The sequence below is a fragment of the Camelus dromedarius genome, chromosome 29, assembly GCF_036321535.1.
Source record: "Camelus dromedarius isolate mCamDro1 chromosome 29, mCamDro1.pat, whole genome shotgun sequence".
NCBI classification, from domain to species: Eukaryota; Metazoa; Chordata; class Mammalia; order Artiodactyla; family Camelidae; genus Camelus; species Camelus dromedarius.
The window spans coordinates 19,928,424-19,945,908 of record NC_087464.1 but is presented as its reverse complement, the minus strand read 5'-3'; the positions used below and the strand labels follow the sequence as shown (position 1 = coordinate 19,945,908).

At 50.6% G+C, this 17,485-nt stretch overlaps 1 protein-coding gene and 1 long non-coding RNA gene across 6 annotated transcripts in view; one reads left to right on the top strand and one right to left on the bottom strand.

The window, feature by feature from the left end:
- Positions 1–305: 305 nt before the first annotated feature.
- LOC105094744 (uncharacterized) lies at positions 306–7,775 on the bottom strand. The gene is made up of 3 exons (XR_837697.3): positions 7,562–7,775; positions 6,157–6,404; positions 306–1,607 (listed from the first exon to the last, which is right to left on the bottom strand). It is a non-coding gene; the product is annotated as an uncharacterized LOC105094744 (long non-coding RNA).
- ARNT2 (aryl hydrocarbon receptor nuclear translocator 2) overlaps positions 7,125–17,485 on the top strand; it is a 163,565-nt gene continuing 153,204 nt past the window's right edge. For 3 of the 5 annotated variants that reach the window (XM_064480648.1, XM_031440699.2, XM_031440697.2), the window contains exon 1: positions 7,126–7,221. In XM_064480648.1, the coding sequence (XP_064336718.1) occupies positions 7,191–7,221 (31 nt within the window). In that variant the 5' untranslated portion in view covers positions 7,126–7,190. Of the gene's footprint in view, positions 7,222–16,627; positions 16,948–17,485 lie in introns of those variants that run through there. The other 2 variants (XM_064480649.1, XM_064480651.1) reach the window with 2 other exon arrangements.

Here is a 17,485-nt window from a genome sequence, read left to right as displayed (position 1 = left end):
ATGATTGAACAGTTGCAGACCAGTTGGTTGGATAATGAACTCGGTCTAGACGTGTTGTATCGGAGTAACCAGTGTGGACGCTAACAGAATGCCAAACATCACTTGGAAAGAGAGATTAATCATTAACCCTACTAATTCACTTGGCATTTTTAAGCAAAAATGACCTCCTTAAATATATAACATGGGTAAAGACCAAATGTACATGGTTAGTATTACCTGCTAAAACTTCCAGACAATCTTGTTATGCTGGGAAAAAAAAATTGTTGTCATTTGTGAGGTGGTTTCCGAAATAAATTAATCCAAACAAGAAAGTGGTTATCTATTAGAATCTGAATAATTTCACACACATGGTATTTCTTCACTAGTAAGGCCAAATCAGAAATACCCAAGCCTGTGAAACAGTGGTGCTCAAGTGACGTGAAAGTCACAAAGGGCTGAACTCACATGAGAGGAGTCGTCGTAATTACTACTGGAAAGGGAGTTACTGAAATTGTTCTCGTGCAGTTGGAGAAAATAAAGATCTACACTGTAGGCCGCTGAACACTGAGTAGAGTCTCTTTTCTCACACTTATTTCCAAGAGTAACTGATGTAGCTTTTACTATGAATCAGCATTATAGAAGGGAGTTAAAAATAAAAACCCGGCCAAGAGGAGTTAAAAAAGATGCGGGGGTTCCATCTCACTGGAAATGGATGAGATGTTGCAGAGAGAAGCAACGTTTAGTTCTGTGTATCTTATCAAGGAGGCCCTGGAGGGGCGGCATGGTGGGTTACATGACCACTCATGTCTGGTAAGACACTCAACCACTCACTCCATGAACATGAGGCATCTCCGTGTGGGTCAGGATATGAGCTAGGTCTCAAAGAAGGAAAAATACGAAGGCAGTAGCTCACAGCTTAATGAAAGAAGAGAAAAAAAAATGTAAAAATCAATCCCAGTACAGTGAGATCTGTGCTAAAATAAAGGAAAAGGAGGGGTATGGGACCCCTACATGGAAGGAGTCATGCAGTCACGGTCTGGAAGGAAGGAGACAATCAAGAAATGGTGGCTGATGAATGAGTTCATTGGGGGATGCACATTTTGGGCAGAGGAAGCCTCACGGTGTGTGTAGGAAATGACCAGGAGCTGGAGTTTACTGGAGCATCGCTGTTGGTGGGTGATGGAGAGTGAGTGTCAGAGGTCAAAAAGGATAGGTAGGTGGATGAGATACACAAAGGCTCTTTCCAAGGGCTCAGCCGTGGGACTAATGGATAAGCGCTGCTTTTCTGTGCTGACTGGATCATTCTCTGCATCTCTCCTTGTTAATTTTTCCTCCTGCTTTAGTTTTTCCCCCTCTGCGGCAGCCGTCGGTGGAAATGTCCTCCTGGCCTTCTTGTCCTTGTCTTGGAATAGCATCCTTGTGTTTTTCAGCGCTGCTTCTTTGTGGTCCCAGCCAACAGGGTTTCATCCGGAGCTGCGTTCTTCTCACACGATGGGCTCTCCTATGCCAAGATGCAACAGTCTCATCACCTGCCTCCTGGACACGGTTGGACTAGAGGTCGGCATCCACGCCAGGGCCAGCCTCAGTCCCTCTCTGTTCGTAGGAGCCAAAGACCGTTTCATCTCTACCTGTCAGGTGGAAGAAGGCGGTGTGTAGTGAGAAAGAGTGGCCCACAAAGAGAAAGAGAAGAGAAAAATATTCACAGTCAGTCCTGGCAACGTTCAGGTGCTCGGTTCCAGCTCTCCTGAGGTCTCCCTGCGTCCCTGCCTTCTGTGGTCTGCTCACTCTTTCTTTGGATTACCTGGGCATCTTTATCCTCTCACCAGAAAGCTCGTTCCTTTGAGCCAATTTGAGTTGGGGAGTTGCTGTGGTTTTGAATTCCTTTTTCCCTTTTCCAACTTGTCCCATCTCATCCTTGGCTATTAAGCCTTACCTCTCCAGCAACAGCAATAATAGCAACAAATACATGACACCAACCACATGCCAGGTGATGCTCTAAGCTTTTTACAAATATTAAGTCATTTAATTCTCACAAAATTCCTCTGGGGTAAGTGCTATCATATGCCTATTTCATCGACGAGGAAACGGAGGCGCAGAGAGTTTAACGCACACAGCAAGTTAAGTAGAGTTGCTGACTTGAACAGGAGCTGGCTGGCTTTGGATGTCATGGTCTGAGAGCAGCCAGTCTGATGCCGCCAGCAACTGAGGAAGCCAGGGAACTCAGCAAAAGGGCAAAGGCAAACATGCTGCCCCAGGATCCAAAGAAGCTCAGGCCTTAGGACACTGGGTTCTTTTAGCACCAGAGCAACTCCCGAGAGATAGACATCTCTAGGGAGGAAGGTTAAGCCTGTCCCATTATGGTCCAATCATTGTCTCCAGACCCACTCAGTCATAGCCACGTGCTTTCCCCTCGGCCCTGGTGGTTTGGGCCCATACCAAGAGGGGCAGCTGCGCTCAGGCAAATGCAGCAGTCTTATGGCCCCACACTGGCCAAGAGTAAACAACAAACCTCAAGTCAACATATCTAACATTTATCATTTGTTGTTGTTTATTTGAGCTATCAAAACCTGGAAAAAGCTTAAAGTCTATACTGCCATTGTGATATTTGTCAATTTCTTCTTGAACTTTGATTCCTCCAAGTTCATGGATGGTGCATTTTTCACTGTAGATAGGTTTGTGTTATATTCTGACTTAAGGTTGTCCTTTGTACCATGTAGCAGGGGCAGAAATGTACTCACGCCATGTTCCTTTGAGCCCAATGGACCTTAACCTTGACAATTCATGGTATCTCTGGTTTACATCCATCATCTCTCTTGGAAAGCTCAGTCTCTCCCAGACGAATGCACAGTTATTCTGACTCCTTCATCCTCCCACCCCCTCTTCAAGGTGGTGTCTAGGTGGTCGGGGAGGGGGCTGGTTGGGGAGAAGAGAGCCCTGGACTCTTGCTCACCTCCACGCTGAGTGCCTGGGGTGGTCATTTGGCTGGTGAACTTTAAGGTCTCTTTAGGAGGCCTTGACTGGGGCTGAAGTCTGTGGCCTTGAACTTTCGTTCATCCAGTCCCACTCCCTGTGGCCTCGGAGCCTTCAACCAGGATCCGTTAATCTAGACTCTCTCAATACCTTTGTGTCCCTGCCCACCCCACCCCCACCAAGGAAGTGTAAGGGTCCCCAGCCCACCACATAGAGGCCACACGTGCGCCATGTCAGGCCAGCTCCGTGGCCGCATCCCTCAATCCCTGCAGAACCACCCTATGTGGTACCTTCTCCCAGGCTCCCAAATGGGGGAAACCTCTCTGCTTTTGGCTTTCCCGTCAGCTTGTCTGATATGCCTTCCCTAGGGCTTGGGCCAGAAGATGGCAGAACACATGGGTTCCCTCCCCTCCTCTTTCTTTGCCCGGTCTCCGTGAAGGTAAGGCATAATGATCTTCCCCCTTCCTACCCCTTCTGTGGGGAGGGACTTGCCACACTTTGCTTCTTCGTTTTGTCATGTCATCAGAATAGCATTTTAAAATCTCTAATGCGTGCAGAGCATGTTACCACATTCAACTGCATCTGAAGCTTTACTGTAATTGAGCACAGCAGTTAACATCATCCCCATTTTACAGATGGGGAAGTGAGACTTAAGAGGTGAACAAAGTTCCCAGGGTAACAGAGTAAGTCAGGGACAGAGCCAAGACCTGAGCTGTGCTTTCTGCCTCAAAGGCCAGTGCTTCCGCCTTTTTGTATAAAACAGATCTCGTCTGCCTGTGATCTAAGTCCGTGACTCTGAGAGTGAAGGGAAGACCTACCGGCTAAGGGTGACGAGGGGACAGCCTGGACAGAGCACCTGCGGCAGGCTGCGTTCTGCAGAGTTAAAGATAAGGAAGTAGGGAGTAACAGAGGCCTACAAGCCCTTCTCTCCAGTGAAGAGAAAGAGGATGGAAAGCAAGGAGGAGTGAGGAAGTGTTGAGAGGAGACATAAAGTATATGACAGAGAAAAAGCCCCATGGTTACAGATACTACAGACGGTCCATTATTTGCCCCACCACGCCCCCTACTTCCCAGGAAGGCCACGGTGCCACTCCCGGCCCTTTGCTATCTTAAAGTCAAAAGAAGGTAAAATTCCCGGGGTCATCATACATTATACAGTGGAAGTCCTGTCTCTCGTATCAAAGGGATATGCAGCAGAGTCGAGGTGACTGCTTTCCCTCACCAAGCGTTACCACTGTGTGGCTGGCAACCCGAGTCATTTCTGGGAGGACCTTACCCAGAATCACATGCTCCTAGCCCAGAGGGTCTGTGTTAACTTCTTCTTGAAAATGCAAATTTCAGCTCCAAATGCAATAGCCTCCTTTGGAATTTAAAAGAGTTCTAGGTTGTTTAAAGGTTGAGTGGAATTCCTGAGCCTGTTAACTGGTCACAGTCTACTGACTCTCATAATTAGCACGGGACCACTGTACAGTGCAAACGCCACTCAGTACTCAGCAATGACTAACCGCTCCGTCTCAGACTGTTTACTTAAGAGTGGACGGCTCTCATCCACAATCGATGTTTCTGGGTAGTTACTATTTAACACCAAGAGATGAGAGAGGGTGACCCAGTCCCTTATCCCTTCACAACACCCCCCACCCCAACTCCAGTTCCATCCTGGCCACCAAATCCCAGCATTCTAGGTGACCCACTTCCAGATCTTGTCTGGCTATAGAGGCATGAGACCTTGGAAAAGTCACTTCCCTACCCCGAGCTTCAGTTTCCTTATCTGCAAACTCTGGGGGCTGAATTGGGTGATGTCAAAGGTCTTTTCTACCTGTAAGGTGCAGTGATTAAAGGAGAAGATGAAATGTCTCCTTCTCTGTTAAAACTCAGGTATATTTATTACTGACTGAAAACAACAGCACGACAGACTCCAAGCAGACTACGGCAAGTATCTCAACGTCTTGGAGCTGTTCACATTCCACCTCTTATTTCCATGGACAAATGCAAGAAGGACTAAAGATATTTGCAGAGTAACATTTTATAAAAATGGCAGAAGGCAAGAGCACAGTTAAATATATGTGTATATAATGGTCACCTTCCCTATAATTTCATTTTTTAGGGAGAATATTAGAAATGTATTTGTTTGGAGACAATACCAAAATGAGCCACATGTGGTGGCAGACATGTGAACGCCAAGGAGAGGAACTTGCTTACTTCTAAGCGGGGTGGAAAGTTGGAGAATGGAAAGAGCTTGGTGGGAGTGGGGATGCAGCGAGGTGGGTGCTGTGTGAGCAGCCAGAGACAGAACTGTCAGTGGGGAGCGGGGCCCAAAAGGGGATTGTTCCGGGTCGCAGGTACGTCTAAGATGGATTTGACCTTGCTTGAGGTGGAATGAGTGAGGTCAGCCTCCTCTTTCATTTACCCTAACAGATCTTCAGTCAAGTACACTGGGTATTTATTACGTGCACGTGGGCATGTGAGTGTGCTGCCTTTGGGGGTATGTGGAAGAGAGGCTGAGCTCTCACTGGACCGATGCCAGGGAAATCAGGGGCAGCACTTTGAGACAAGGATGCGCTGGTCCCAGATGATGCCTGAGCTGCTCTCTTTGTACTTACCATCATCTGGCTGGTCCTGGCTTGTCTCGATGCCGGGTGCACACGTGCCTCAGTCTTCACTTGAGGTGTCTTTCTTTTCCACCTCTCCACGTCCTGCTCATTTCTTCAAAGCCTAGTTTACATTTTCCCTGATCCCTCCCCCCTCTCTCTGCCCTCTTTCATTCACCAGTGACCACAATGCCCCCAGGCAGCGTGCTTCCTGAGTGCAATACCTTAGTTTGCTACTCACTTCGCCAGCCCAGACTAGAAGTCCGGGTGGGCAGAGCCCCTGTGGCTCTCTTTCCATGGTCCCTCCAACACCTAGCTTCGTGCCGGCACAAAGCACACATTCAACTTCTTTGAATCGATAAGCAAATGAATATCATTAAGCACCTATTAGTCAGATCAATAGTGACAAATACTCCTGGAAAGACAATGCTTATTTGAAAATATATCCCAAGCATTTTTTCTGTACACCACCCTCCCCCCCAACACACACACACATACACACACACACACACACACACACACACACACACACGTGCTTCTTTGTCAGGATTTAAGACAGTCCCATGTTTTCGCAAACATGTCTACATTTAGGAGACTTCTTGCCTTTTGTGGCTCTCACCTGGGACGTGTTTATTCTTCCATAGACCTTCACTGGGCACGCACTATGGGGCTGTCTTCTTCCTAAGAGCCACCATCTCTCAGAGGCATCCTAGTGTCTGGCAGAACAACAGTCCCTCGAAGCTCTCTACAGCCTAACTTCACCAGGATATGCAGACAAAAGCCAGTTAAAGGAGCTTTTAAGTTCTCATTTGGTTGTATAAATAAGACTCTTCTAACAACTTCAAGTAGTTACCTTCGACAGTCACCCTGCAAGAAGGCAAGGAGAGCTGAGAGCCTGTTTCAAAACCGAGTCATTCACAATTTCCCAGGCCGGCTGCCTCTGCCTGGGTGTTTACTGGGTGCACTCTGAAGCAGTGGCCTTGGAGTTCGTGGGCACGGGGGCCACATCTCTGGCCCCGGGAGCCGAGCGGTGCGGCCCTGGCATGCTAAGTGGGCAGCACTGGGGCGCCTTTGTTTCCCGCCGTCTCCGAGGACCCGCTTCCCTCTGAATCTTAATGGGCTGCTCCCCCACCCCCTCAGCCCTGGCCCTGTGGCCGGGGGCCAGCGCCCCTCTGTCACGCATCCCGGACCCCTGGGGTGGGAGTAAACCCGGACCCAGCGAGTGGGGAGGGGGGTGCCTCAAGCCCCAGCCTGGGCAGGCCGAGCACCTGCGAGGCCCGCGGAGGAGGCCCCCGGCTCCGGGGGGGGGGGTCCCGCCGCCGCCGCCCGCGGCCCCAAGTCTCGCGGTGCTGCGGCCTGGCCCGGGGAGCCGCGGCCCGACGCCCCCCGCCGCGTGACAAAGGCTGGAGCCGGAGGAGGAGGCCGAGGAGGGGGCGGAGGCGATAAAGGCGGGGGGCGGCGGGCGGCCGCGGCGGCGGGAGAGCTCCGAGGCAGCGCCCGCCCGCGCCGTCCTTTGTGTGGCGGCGGCGGCGGCGGCGGCGGCGGCGGCGGCGGTGCCTGGGCCTGCGCCGGCCGCGCCTGCCCCGGGGGGCGCCCGGCTCCGCGCCGCGCCTCCCCGCCCCCGCCCGGCGCGCGCCCAGCCTGGCGAGCAAGATGGCAACCCCGGCGGCGGTCAACCCTCCGGGTGAGTAGCGGCCGCGGGCCCCGCCGCCTGGCGCAGCCCGCAGGCCCTGCCCGGGGCCGGGGCGGGCCGGAGGGGCTGGGCGCGCCGAGCGCCCCCGGGAGCGCGGAGCCGGGCGCTCAATCCCCCGGGTGGGGTGGGGGAGCGGCTGTCACTCCGCGCGGCAGCGGCAGCATCAGCACCAGCACTGGCAGCGGCATCTCCATCCCGATCCCTGCCCATTCCGGTCCCCAGGATGGGGCAGCCCTGACCCCCGGGCGGTGGTCGCTGGCCCCTCATCCTTAGGAACCAGAGGGCTGGCGCAGGATCCCCTCAAGTTCCTAAAATAACCACTTTTGCCTACCTCATCCAACGCATTTTTTTCTTCAGGTCCCGGCCTTGTGGCATCGCGGCGTCAGCGGGTCGGGGTGGGTAGGAGGGTACCGCGCTGACGGAGGGAAAAGTTTGGAGCCAGGATTCAACAGGGTGGAACTCCCCGGATCTCCCCTCCCCGCCCCGCAGCTCCCCCCACGCCGCCCCCCAGCAACTGCTGGTCCTTTGCGCCGTTTGCGACTAGCTACCGTGTATCTTATCTTTAACGGACACAAAAAACCCAGGCTGTAGAAATACAGTGTGGAGCAGCCCCGCCCAGCGCAAGTCACATCCTGTGCCTTCTAGGGCTGACCTGTTCTCAGGGTGCGATCTGTGACAACTGTGCTCTTTCTGAAAAAAATGGAAAAGAAGTCATAATCAAGTATTGACCTGTTTGGGGATTGTAGTAGGGAAATTCTATTTTCGTGGGGAAATATACCCTATCTGATGAGTAGAGCAGCCTGAGGGAGGTCTGAGAATGGCCAGGGGGACACCTAGGCTGACTGCTACAAAGTTTTGGGTGTTGGGCAGTGACTGCTATGGCCATGGCATGGTGCTGGGACCCTGTGGTGGATGCAGGGAGAGTCAGAGACCAGCCCTCAGAGAATTCCCGGTAGAGGGAGGTGGTGGGGTAGGGATGGGGGTGTGAACACCCACCATACCTAGAGAAGAAAAAAAAAAAAAGGGTCATCAGAATTAGGAATGAAAGATCCCTTCTATCTAAAGTGGTTAGGGAAGACGTTTGGAGATTGGGCATTTTAGACCTGGACTTTGAAGAACTGAAAGGTTTGACTATAGAGTCAGGCGCTGAAGGGACTTGCAGGTGGAAGGGACAGCATAAGTGATGGTGGACTTACTCTGAGCATGCATAGTTGCCAGTGAGTGGTTGGGGCACTGGGGATATAAGAGGGAGCAGTGGGATTTCACAGAGTAGTTTGGCGGTGGCTTTGAAGGGCAGGCTGAGTAGGGACTCTCTCCCTCCACACTGGGTCCTCAGTGGTATTGAACAGGGAAGTCACATGAGCACGCATCTTCTGAAAGATTAACTTGTCAGCTATGTTAAGGTCGCATAGAAAGGAAGGAGCAAGACTAGAGGCAGGGAGGCCTGGTTGAAAAGATGCAGGTGCTTGGAAGGTGAGCCTTGGCGGCACTGGCTTGGATCAGAGAGAGGAAGGCCAGCACCGCTGGGCAGGTGGAGGAGCCAGACTTGCACTGCTTGTTTGGGGTGAGGGTGAAGGAAGAGTCCATGGAGACACACACGGGAGAAGCCTGAGTAGTTCCAAGGAAGGAGATTCCGTCAGGAGCAGTAGGGAGTCTTGGAAGAACAGATGAGTTTCCTGTCCAGAACACTGAGTGGGAACACGGCTGGTTTGAAAACAGCTGTGCCAGTTTGCTTGAGACTGAAGTCCGCAGGATCCACCTGTTCAGCTGCTTAAAAATTAATAGCAAATTGATTGATTTAAATGTTATGACATTAGGAAAAGCAAAGGAAGTTAAATGAAGATATTTTAGTCCAGTATAGTTTATATTGGAAGTAGGAATAAAATCGGAGGTGTTGTATTATGTATATGTCTATATACATATATACACACTCACACACACACCATTACATCCCTGTGTAGGGCGTTTTGTCCATTACATTGTTCTGTGAGCTGCATGGAATAAATACTGGGCAGCTGTCATGCTTGGCGGTGCTGAGCACACAAATGCATGTGCCTTGCATCGCAGGACACTTGAGTTGTGCAAGTGCAGGGGATTGTTTTTGTTATTTGTAAACACCTGGCCTGCTTGGTAGACAGTGATGTCTGTGTCTTTTTTCTGTTGGCAGAGATATCTTGAGCACGGTGAGAACTTCTCAAGTGAAAATTCCTTGAGGTGGTTGCCGTTTCTCTTATCCACCATCTTGTCTTTGAGCGGTCCTCTGCAGTAACATTCAGATCTGTGGGGCATGTTGTTTTTGTACCCTGTGAATCTCTGACTTCTTTGGAGAAATGGTATAGTTTCAAGCGATGCGGCTGGAGGTTTGAGCCCAGAGAGATTTCAGATTGGACTGGCATTTCACAACCAAGAGAGGCAAGGCACCTGACCTTGGTACCCAGAGTCCTGCTCTCACAGGCAGGAGTCACATGATGCTTCTTTAAGTGCCTCCTCCTCCTACCTCACTCCACTCCCCAGATGTTGTTGCTTTGCAAGTAAGAACTTGGTAAACACAGGCCAATGGATGGGAAGGCACCAAGATTTATTTCTGCTGCTAGTCTGTGTCCAGGATACCATGGTGACAGGCTGTCACTTCCCCACCCCGACCCACCTGTTCCTGTTTTCCCAGCTGACCACTGCACACCAGCAGACCCATCGGCGATGGCACTTGTCTGTGATGCGTGGCAGGTGCGCTCTGGGGTCTAGGTGATGACAGGTGAAGTTGGAATCTCCACATTCTCATGTGTTCAGGTGATCTGAGCCAAGTTCAGACCTCTAACCTGCCCCTTCTAGGTCCCCTGTTTGGGTTTAAGAATTCTACCAGGTACCCTGGGGGCAGAGTGGTTTTTGGAGAAGGAAGGGCTTGGCTCCTAGACATTCTCCTCTTGGGATCCACCACGGTAGTCCATGGTCTGGTTCCCAGCTCCTGGGGGCTCTCACACTTCCCTGCTCCTTGGTCATTTGCAGTCCCTCCCTTGATTGCTACAGTGGCTGGTTTTCTCTGTTCTTTCTGGCCAGGAGTGATTTCTGTTAGAAGCCCTAGACTCTTCTGTTCCGTGTGTATGTATTATTTAATTCACTTCCTTTTGGGTGATATTGAAGCATTTCTGGTTTGTATGAATTAGCGAAGGTCTGAATTAGTTTCACGCATGAAGGGGTGCCTGCACCTGAAGTGACACGGTATAGAATTTTTCTAATTCCATTGTTTCCACCTTAATCTTTTGTAACTTAAGCATGAGGGAATCAGGTACAAATTCAGACCAGAGATCATTAGGAATTACGAATTATCTGGACATCCTCAAGAATGAGGATTTGCAGAGTATTAACAAGGTTTGCATATTTTTTAAAAATTCAGAGGCATGTTTAAGAGATTTAGAATTTCTACTTTTTTTTTTTTCCTGAAAGCAATTATTAGATTTTTTTTCCCCTCCAGGTTTCTAGTCTTTGGCATTTTAATTTGGGATTTTCTGTATAGTACAGGAAGATTCTCGGGGAAAATTGCCTTCGATGGAGGGATATTTGGATGAGTTCAACAAACACATTGAACACCTTTGATGTACTAAACACTGTGCAGGGCACAGGGCAGTGTGAAGATACGTCCCTTGACCTCAGGGAGCTCTGAGTCTGACGGGGAAGACATGGGTGGACCAAGTTTACAACAAAAGATGGAACAAAATGAACGTTGAGTGGGTGTGTATGTATCATGATGGGAACCCAGAGGAGGCCTCACAGGGAGGTAGCTTCTGAAAAGGACCTCTCGAAAAGAGAGATTTTGGCCTGTAGAGAATTTAGGAAGGGTCACTTAGAGCTGGGGTGGGGGGTGTGGGGAGATTTGTGAAAGTAGGGAGAGCCATCAAGTGATGGTCTTCTCAGTGCTCTTGGGGACCCAGATGGGCACCCAAGAATCGTGGGGTAGAGTTAGAGCTTTGGAGAGATGCTTCTGTGCTTGCAAGCTGTCCAGAGCACTGCCTCAGATAGCAGCGGCACCCCTAAACTGGCTGAGCACACATCCAGTGTCTTTACATGCTGCATTTCATGGTATCCAGAAACCTGTTGATTGTGAGAGACATCATTATTCTATGTGCTTTCAAGAAAAAACTGCTGCCAATTCAACTCTTACTATCAATTTAAAAATATATTTTCATTTCAGTGATTTTTTTTTAAAGTGTATTTAGAATCAGTAAACTACTGTGCACTAAGAAAAAGTAAATTTTGCTGCCTGACCAGTTACTTATATGTAAAACATGGTCTTTTTTTTTTTAATTAAAAAAACTATGTCAAGTTTGCAGGGTATTGCATGTGCCAGGGAGCCTAGTGATGAACCCAGAGCCTTTTAGTTTCTGTGAAAAGATAGGACTGATACCCGAAAAAGAGGTTTACTTATTCCTCAGTCAGTATTTTTTAAGCAGCTGCTCTGTGCTAGCTTCTGGGGATACGGTGCTGAGCAGGGGAAGTATGGCCCCCACCATCGTGCCGCTTACGGCCGAGTTGGGCAGGTAGTCCCGGAGAACCACACAAATATGTTAGTTATGAAATGTGTCAATGCTGTGCAGAAGTGAAGGCCTCTTTCAGTCCAGGTCTGAGGAATGAAGAGAAACGCAAGGAAGTGCATTCCAGACACAGGGAAGAGCCTCTGCAAAGGCCCTGAGGTCGGGAAGAGCCGGGCTGGTTCAAAGACCCAGAAGAGGCCAGGGTGGCTGGAGAGCAGTGGGTGAGCAGGGGCACCAGTTGCATCCTCAGCCTCCTTGCACCTGGCAGGGCACCTCCTGCTTGGCCGCATGCAGTAGCTCTTTTGGGGGTAGAACCATAACTACATGGTGCTGTGACGGAGAAGGAGGAGTCAGGGATGAGCCCCAGCTTTTTGTTCTGATGCCTGGGGGGTTGGAGGTGATGGGAAGAGAGTGAAGCACACGTGGCCGGTGGGGCATGCTCGAGGCTCCAGCGTTAAGACAGTTGAGTTGAGGTGCCCAGGAGACACGGAGGGGGAGCCATCAGGGAGGCAGTGGGCCACAGGGTCCTGTGGGAGCTGAGCTGGAGAAATAAACGAAGAGGGATGTTAGCCAGCCTTTCCCCAGTTTCCGTGAGTGCTTTCCTTGGGGAAAATGAGACCACGGAGAGACGAACGCTTGGACTCAACCACCTTAGTTCCCCAGTAGCGCCTCCATTTCCTGCTTTATTGTCGCCTGTGCAGAGATTCACTAAGATGCACAGGGAAATCATTTCTGTATCTTTTCCAGAACCATTACCCCACTCATAGTGTCACAGTTGTGCTGGGCTGTACCTAAGAAAGGAATGCCCAGTAGAGCTGCCCAGGAGTGGAGTGCACCGCATGGGGGCTGGTGAGGCTTTCAGACGGAAGCTGGGAGGAGCTGGCATCGCACAGGTCAGGCTGGTGGACCAGTTCACCACACACAACTTTTTGTTCAGTGAATGAAAATCGTTTCCCCTTCTCGTCAAGCCCTTTCCTGCCTGAGGGCTTTTGCTTGTGCTGTGTTCCTTTTCTTGGGATGATTAACTGCTCACCTGTCCCTTCCTCCTCCCTTCCACCCCCTCCCCACACTAACCATTTCCCATCCAACTCCTTTTGTTTACTTCTGGTCTCAGCTTGAATTCTTCCTCCATCGGGGAAAGCTCTCCTGATCTGTTTATCCAGATAAAGTGTGCCTTTAAGGCACTGCCGGACCCTGTAGGGTGTACCACCATCTGGAGGATTCCCCTCACGCAGAATGAAATGGTAGATCACGTGGTCCTTTGACCCGTGCCTGTGTCTCCTGCGGGTCTGGAAGCCCCATGAGGGCAGAGAAGGCATCCATCACTGAGGGGGCCCCGCATCTGCAGTATCGCCCCCGGTACAGTCGGCATCCAGGAAGGTTTGCTCATGAATGAATGTCTGGACGCCAGGAAGTTGTATTATAGTCTTGTATGTGGCTGCCTTGAAATGCCTACCTCAAAGAAAAGAAAGCGTGTGGACTGTATTTAAACAAAATAGACCAGGGCTGTCTAATTTAGATTCTGATTTTTGTTTGTGGGAACTGGTTTCGATCTGGAAATCCTGCCAGAGTAGTCCTTCCCCAGACCAGTGCCTCTAGGCTCTATAGAATATGGAGCCTTGGAAACGCGCAGATACTATCATTCTCCCCAGAAGGAGTGCAGGGCAGACTGGTAAACAGCCTGGAGAGCAGAGGGTGGTAGCGGACGGCCCCTTCCCCACCGGGTTCCCTGTGAAGTCCCACAGTCCTCCTTTTCCGGCTGTCTGCTTTGTGCGGGGGAACTGGGGGAACTGTCGTGGGGGGTGTGATCACCAGCAGCTACAGATGAGGTGCCCCGGGGCCACCCTGCCGGAGGGGCTGGTGCGGGTCTCAGGAGGCACAGGAGTGCTGTGCGCTCTGGGGTTGGAGGCAGGGCCCCTGCAGGTGAGCAGGGCCTCTGTGGCTCAGAGACGTAACAATTAGACGGTTTTTCAAGCAAATCCTCAAAAAAGCGGAGATGCTCATGAGTAGATAGTTCTTGCTTTTGTACCTTGTACAGAAACACAGGCATCTTTTACTGGTCCGGTTGTGTTGTGAGAGCATCTAAGCAGGGGTTGGGGGTCTCCTCCTCGCACCTGCTGAGGGTCGGCTTCTTCCTGCCCCATGACCACTTTTCCCCCTGAATATAATGAGAAAAATACATGTGGATTATAAAAAGGTTTGGAAAATACACAAAAGCACTAAGATGGTCCTACTGCCCACCGTTAACATTTTTTTGCATATGTTGTTACAGACTTTTTTCTAAAGATTGTGTGTCTGTACAGAATAGCCTTGTTCTGAACATGCTCTTCTGTTACATTTTTCCCTCTTCATCAGTAGTAACAGTGTATTCTGCCACGGATACTGATGTGTTCTGTTTTATGGCTGGGTCATAATTTATTGGCTTAGTCTCTTATATTTAAGAGTGTACTTTCCCATTTGTCAGAATTATACACAACATTTCAGTATACATTCCTGTATGTAAATAGATAATTACTTGATTTTTTTCCCCTTAAGGTAACTTCCTAGAAGTGGAATTGAATAGTCAAGTGGGTTGACATGTTTTTATTTCACATTGCTTTCCAGAGGTTAAACCAGAGGCTCAGAGAGGTTCAGAGACTCACCTGGGGTCCCCAGTGGAACGCGAGCTTAGATGCTCTGCTCCCTGCCCTGGGCCAGGCTCTGGCCCCACAGTCCCTGCCAGGCTCCCTCCCTGACCCGTTGCTCTCCCTCCGCCCGGCCCTCACCAGTTCCCTTCTTTCCACGTGGCCTTCCCAAACACACGTGCCATTAACTGTCCTGGAAACCTCTGATCACTGTCTGCTGTCCATACATCCTCCTTGGATTGAACTACACATCTCTACATACTACTACATACCAGCCTGGAACCCAGGCTCAGAGCACAGGGCGAGGGAAGTTGTCCTTCATGCCTGCATTCTGTCGCAGTAGACAAGTCTTGGTCGTTATTCCTGCTTCAAATGCGGATTCAGGAGGTTCTAATAACCGAGGGTAAGTGTATTTGCTTTTGATTTGGTGACCCCTGCTTTCCTGCCCCAGCTTTAATGGAGAGCAGCTGCAGGTGGCACTGGGCACCTCTGTACCCAGGCTCAGGTGGCAAAGAAAAGGCCTGGATGTCAGCAGCCTGGGAGGATGCCGGGGTGCTGTGTCCAGGGTGGAGAGCTCCCGGGAGCTGGCCCAAGCCAAAACCAGGCTCAATGGGTAGATACAGGGCTCTCTCGGAGCCAGATCAGTGGAAGGCCTTGCTGGTAGCCAAGTGAGGGACCTAAAGAGCAGAGTTCAGTCTTCCGTACACCAGACACTCCTTGAGACCCTGCGGTGACCCACTCTTGGCCGTCAGAGGCTCTCTGCCTGCTGAGAAAGGCAACTTCCTGCCTGTTTTTGCCTGGCCTGCCAAATTGTCCTAACAGCAGTTAAGGAAAAAGCCACTGAAATGGATGAATGACTGCAGGGAGGCCAGGAAGGCTACATGGTTGCTCTTTATAGACATTCATAGATGAGCTGGGTTCCAGGCTTGAGGCACCAGGAAGCCTCACGTTCATTTATGCCCTCATGTTTTTACTCATAGCTATTAGCAAACGGTATCCTCTTTCTTGCCTTGGAGAGACTCTGACTGAGCTGAGTGGCGGAGCATCTGAGAACCCTGTCACCGGGGGCCAGAGATGTGACCACATGGGGATATCCCACTAGGGAATATTCCTGGTGGTCACGACACCGGGGGTGAGTGGGAGGGAGGGAGGGATAGAGGTAACATCTTGGGAGTAGAGGCCAGGGATGCTGGTAAACATCGTACACTGCACAGGGCAGCCCCCACCACAAAGACTGTTCCAGCCCCAAATGTTACTGGTGCCAGGTTGAGAAACCCCGGTCCACAGGGACAGGACGGTTTGTAGGCATCTGGGCAGTGGCAACTGGGAAAGGAACCAGGGAGTTCCATGGGGTGCATGGCTGGCAGAAAGGAGGGGGCTGGCCCCTGCGACCACCACGTTAGTATAAGAAAACACGGTGGCTTTAAAAACAAGATGATACTTCTCAGATAATTATGATATCCGTAATGGAAGTTAATTTAAATGTGAAATAACAGAAGTGCACACATTTTTTATTATTATTTTTAGAACAGCATTGATGTTTCTATCACATCAGCAGTTTGAAATGAGGCAGAGTCTGGAATCATTTGCCATAATTTGATATGCTTGATGGATTCCAAGTCCCCCAAAGAATGAAATGAATGGGTGTGATCGAGGATCACAGCTGTGCTCTCTGTGAAAGCATTTCACACCAGAAAACTTCTAATTTGGTTCAGCCAGCCTTCCCTGGGCACTTCCCAGCCCCCTACACAAAGGGTGGTGTGCCCAGAGCTGAGGGGATCGAAAGGTGCTGAGTGAAACAGGTTGGCTACACGTGGCTCAGCCAGTCTCTGCAACAGGCAGCGTTGGGACAGTTTTGTGCAAATGACTGGCATCGTGCTAGAAGGCAGAGGAGAATGTGGACCCCCTCCAGGTCTTGCTGAAGGGCAAAGACCATATGCTACAGGAATAGCTCGGGGTGCACAGCTCATTTTAGGACCAGAGCAAGTGCCTTTTCCTGAAGTCAGTCTCACGAACCACAGGTCTCTGTTTCCTCTGCCTGCCGGGCGTCTCCATCCACGTGTCCCCCACCCCACCCCGATTCTGCAAAGCCAGCGCCTCCCACATGCCCCCTCCCCGAGGTCCCCTGTGGCAGCTAATGGCCCCACGCTCCATTCACTGGCCCAAGCCCGACATTAATTATTTTAATTGCTTATCCACCTAATTAAACAAATATGAATTGAATGCCAACTGTGTGCTCACAGTGGTGTGCAAAGCCAGGCGTGGTCCCTCCCCTCCTGGAGTTCACTGTGGGGAGAGTCGGCCGTTTATTAAACAGTCACGTGCGCGAGGGTGTCGTTAAAGTGAGTGTTAGGAAAGAAAGGCGTCTTTGTGTCCACATGCAACAGGAAGCCATTGAAGTGTTGGGAGCCGGCCGTGATGTGCCGGAGGTGGCTGTTGAAAAGAACTCTCCATGGGCTGTTGAGTCAGGCAGCCAGCTCCGCAGTCCAGGGAGGGGACGGTGGCGGCCTGCTCCAGGTGGCAGTTGACATGGGGAGAAGCAGGTGACTCCCCAGGGTACTCAGGAGGTAAAACCAAAGGAGCCAGGTGCTACACTGATAGATGGGATATAGTTGAGAGGGCGGGATGGCAGGGTTCCTGATTCAGTCCTGGGGATGGGAGGGTGCTGTTTCCCAAGACAGAGAACGTTGATGAGGTCCGGGTATTTCGGGGTATTTCGGGGTGCTTTGGTAGAGGTGGCAGAGAGATGAGGAGTTTGGTCTTGGACATGTTGAGTTCAAGGCATCATAAGTTCAGAGCATCCAAGCGGGATGGGAATATGCCAGGAACCTCGAGTTGCCTCCTTCCCCTTGGATTTGGGACGTCTTTTTTTCACTGCAGTTTCCCCAGAGCCCTGAATGAGGCCCGGTGCTTGGTGCTTAATACATATTTATTGAATGAATTGGTCTCCAAGTCCCCCAAATTGCAAACCAGTGGAAAGAAGCACGACCACCACAAGGTTCCATTTTTTGTTTTTAGTAACTTTTTTTTTTGCTGAAGTAACTTCAGGCTTACAGAAAAGTTGCAAGAATAGTTCAAAGAATTCCGGTATTCCTGTCACCCAGA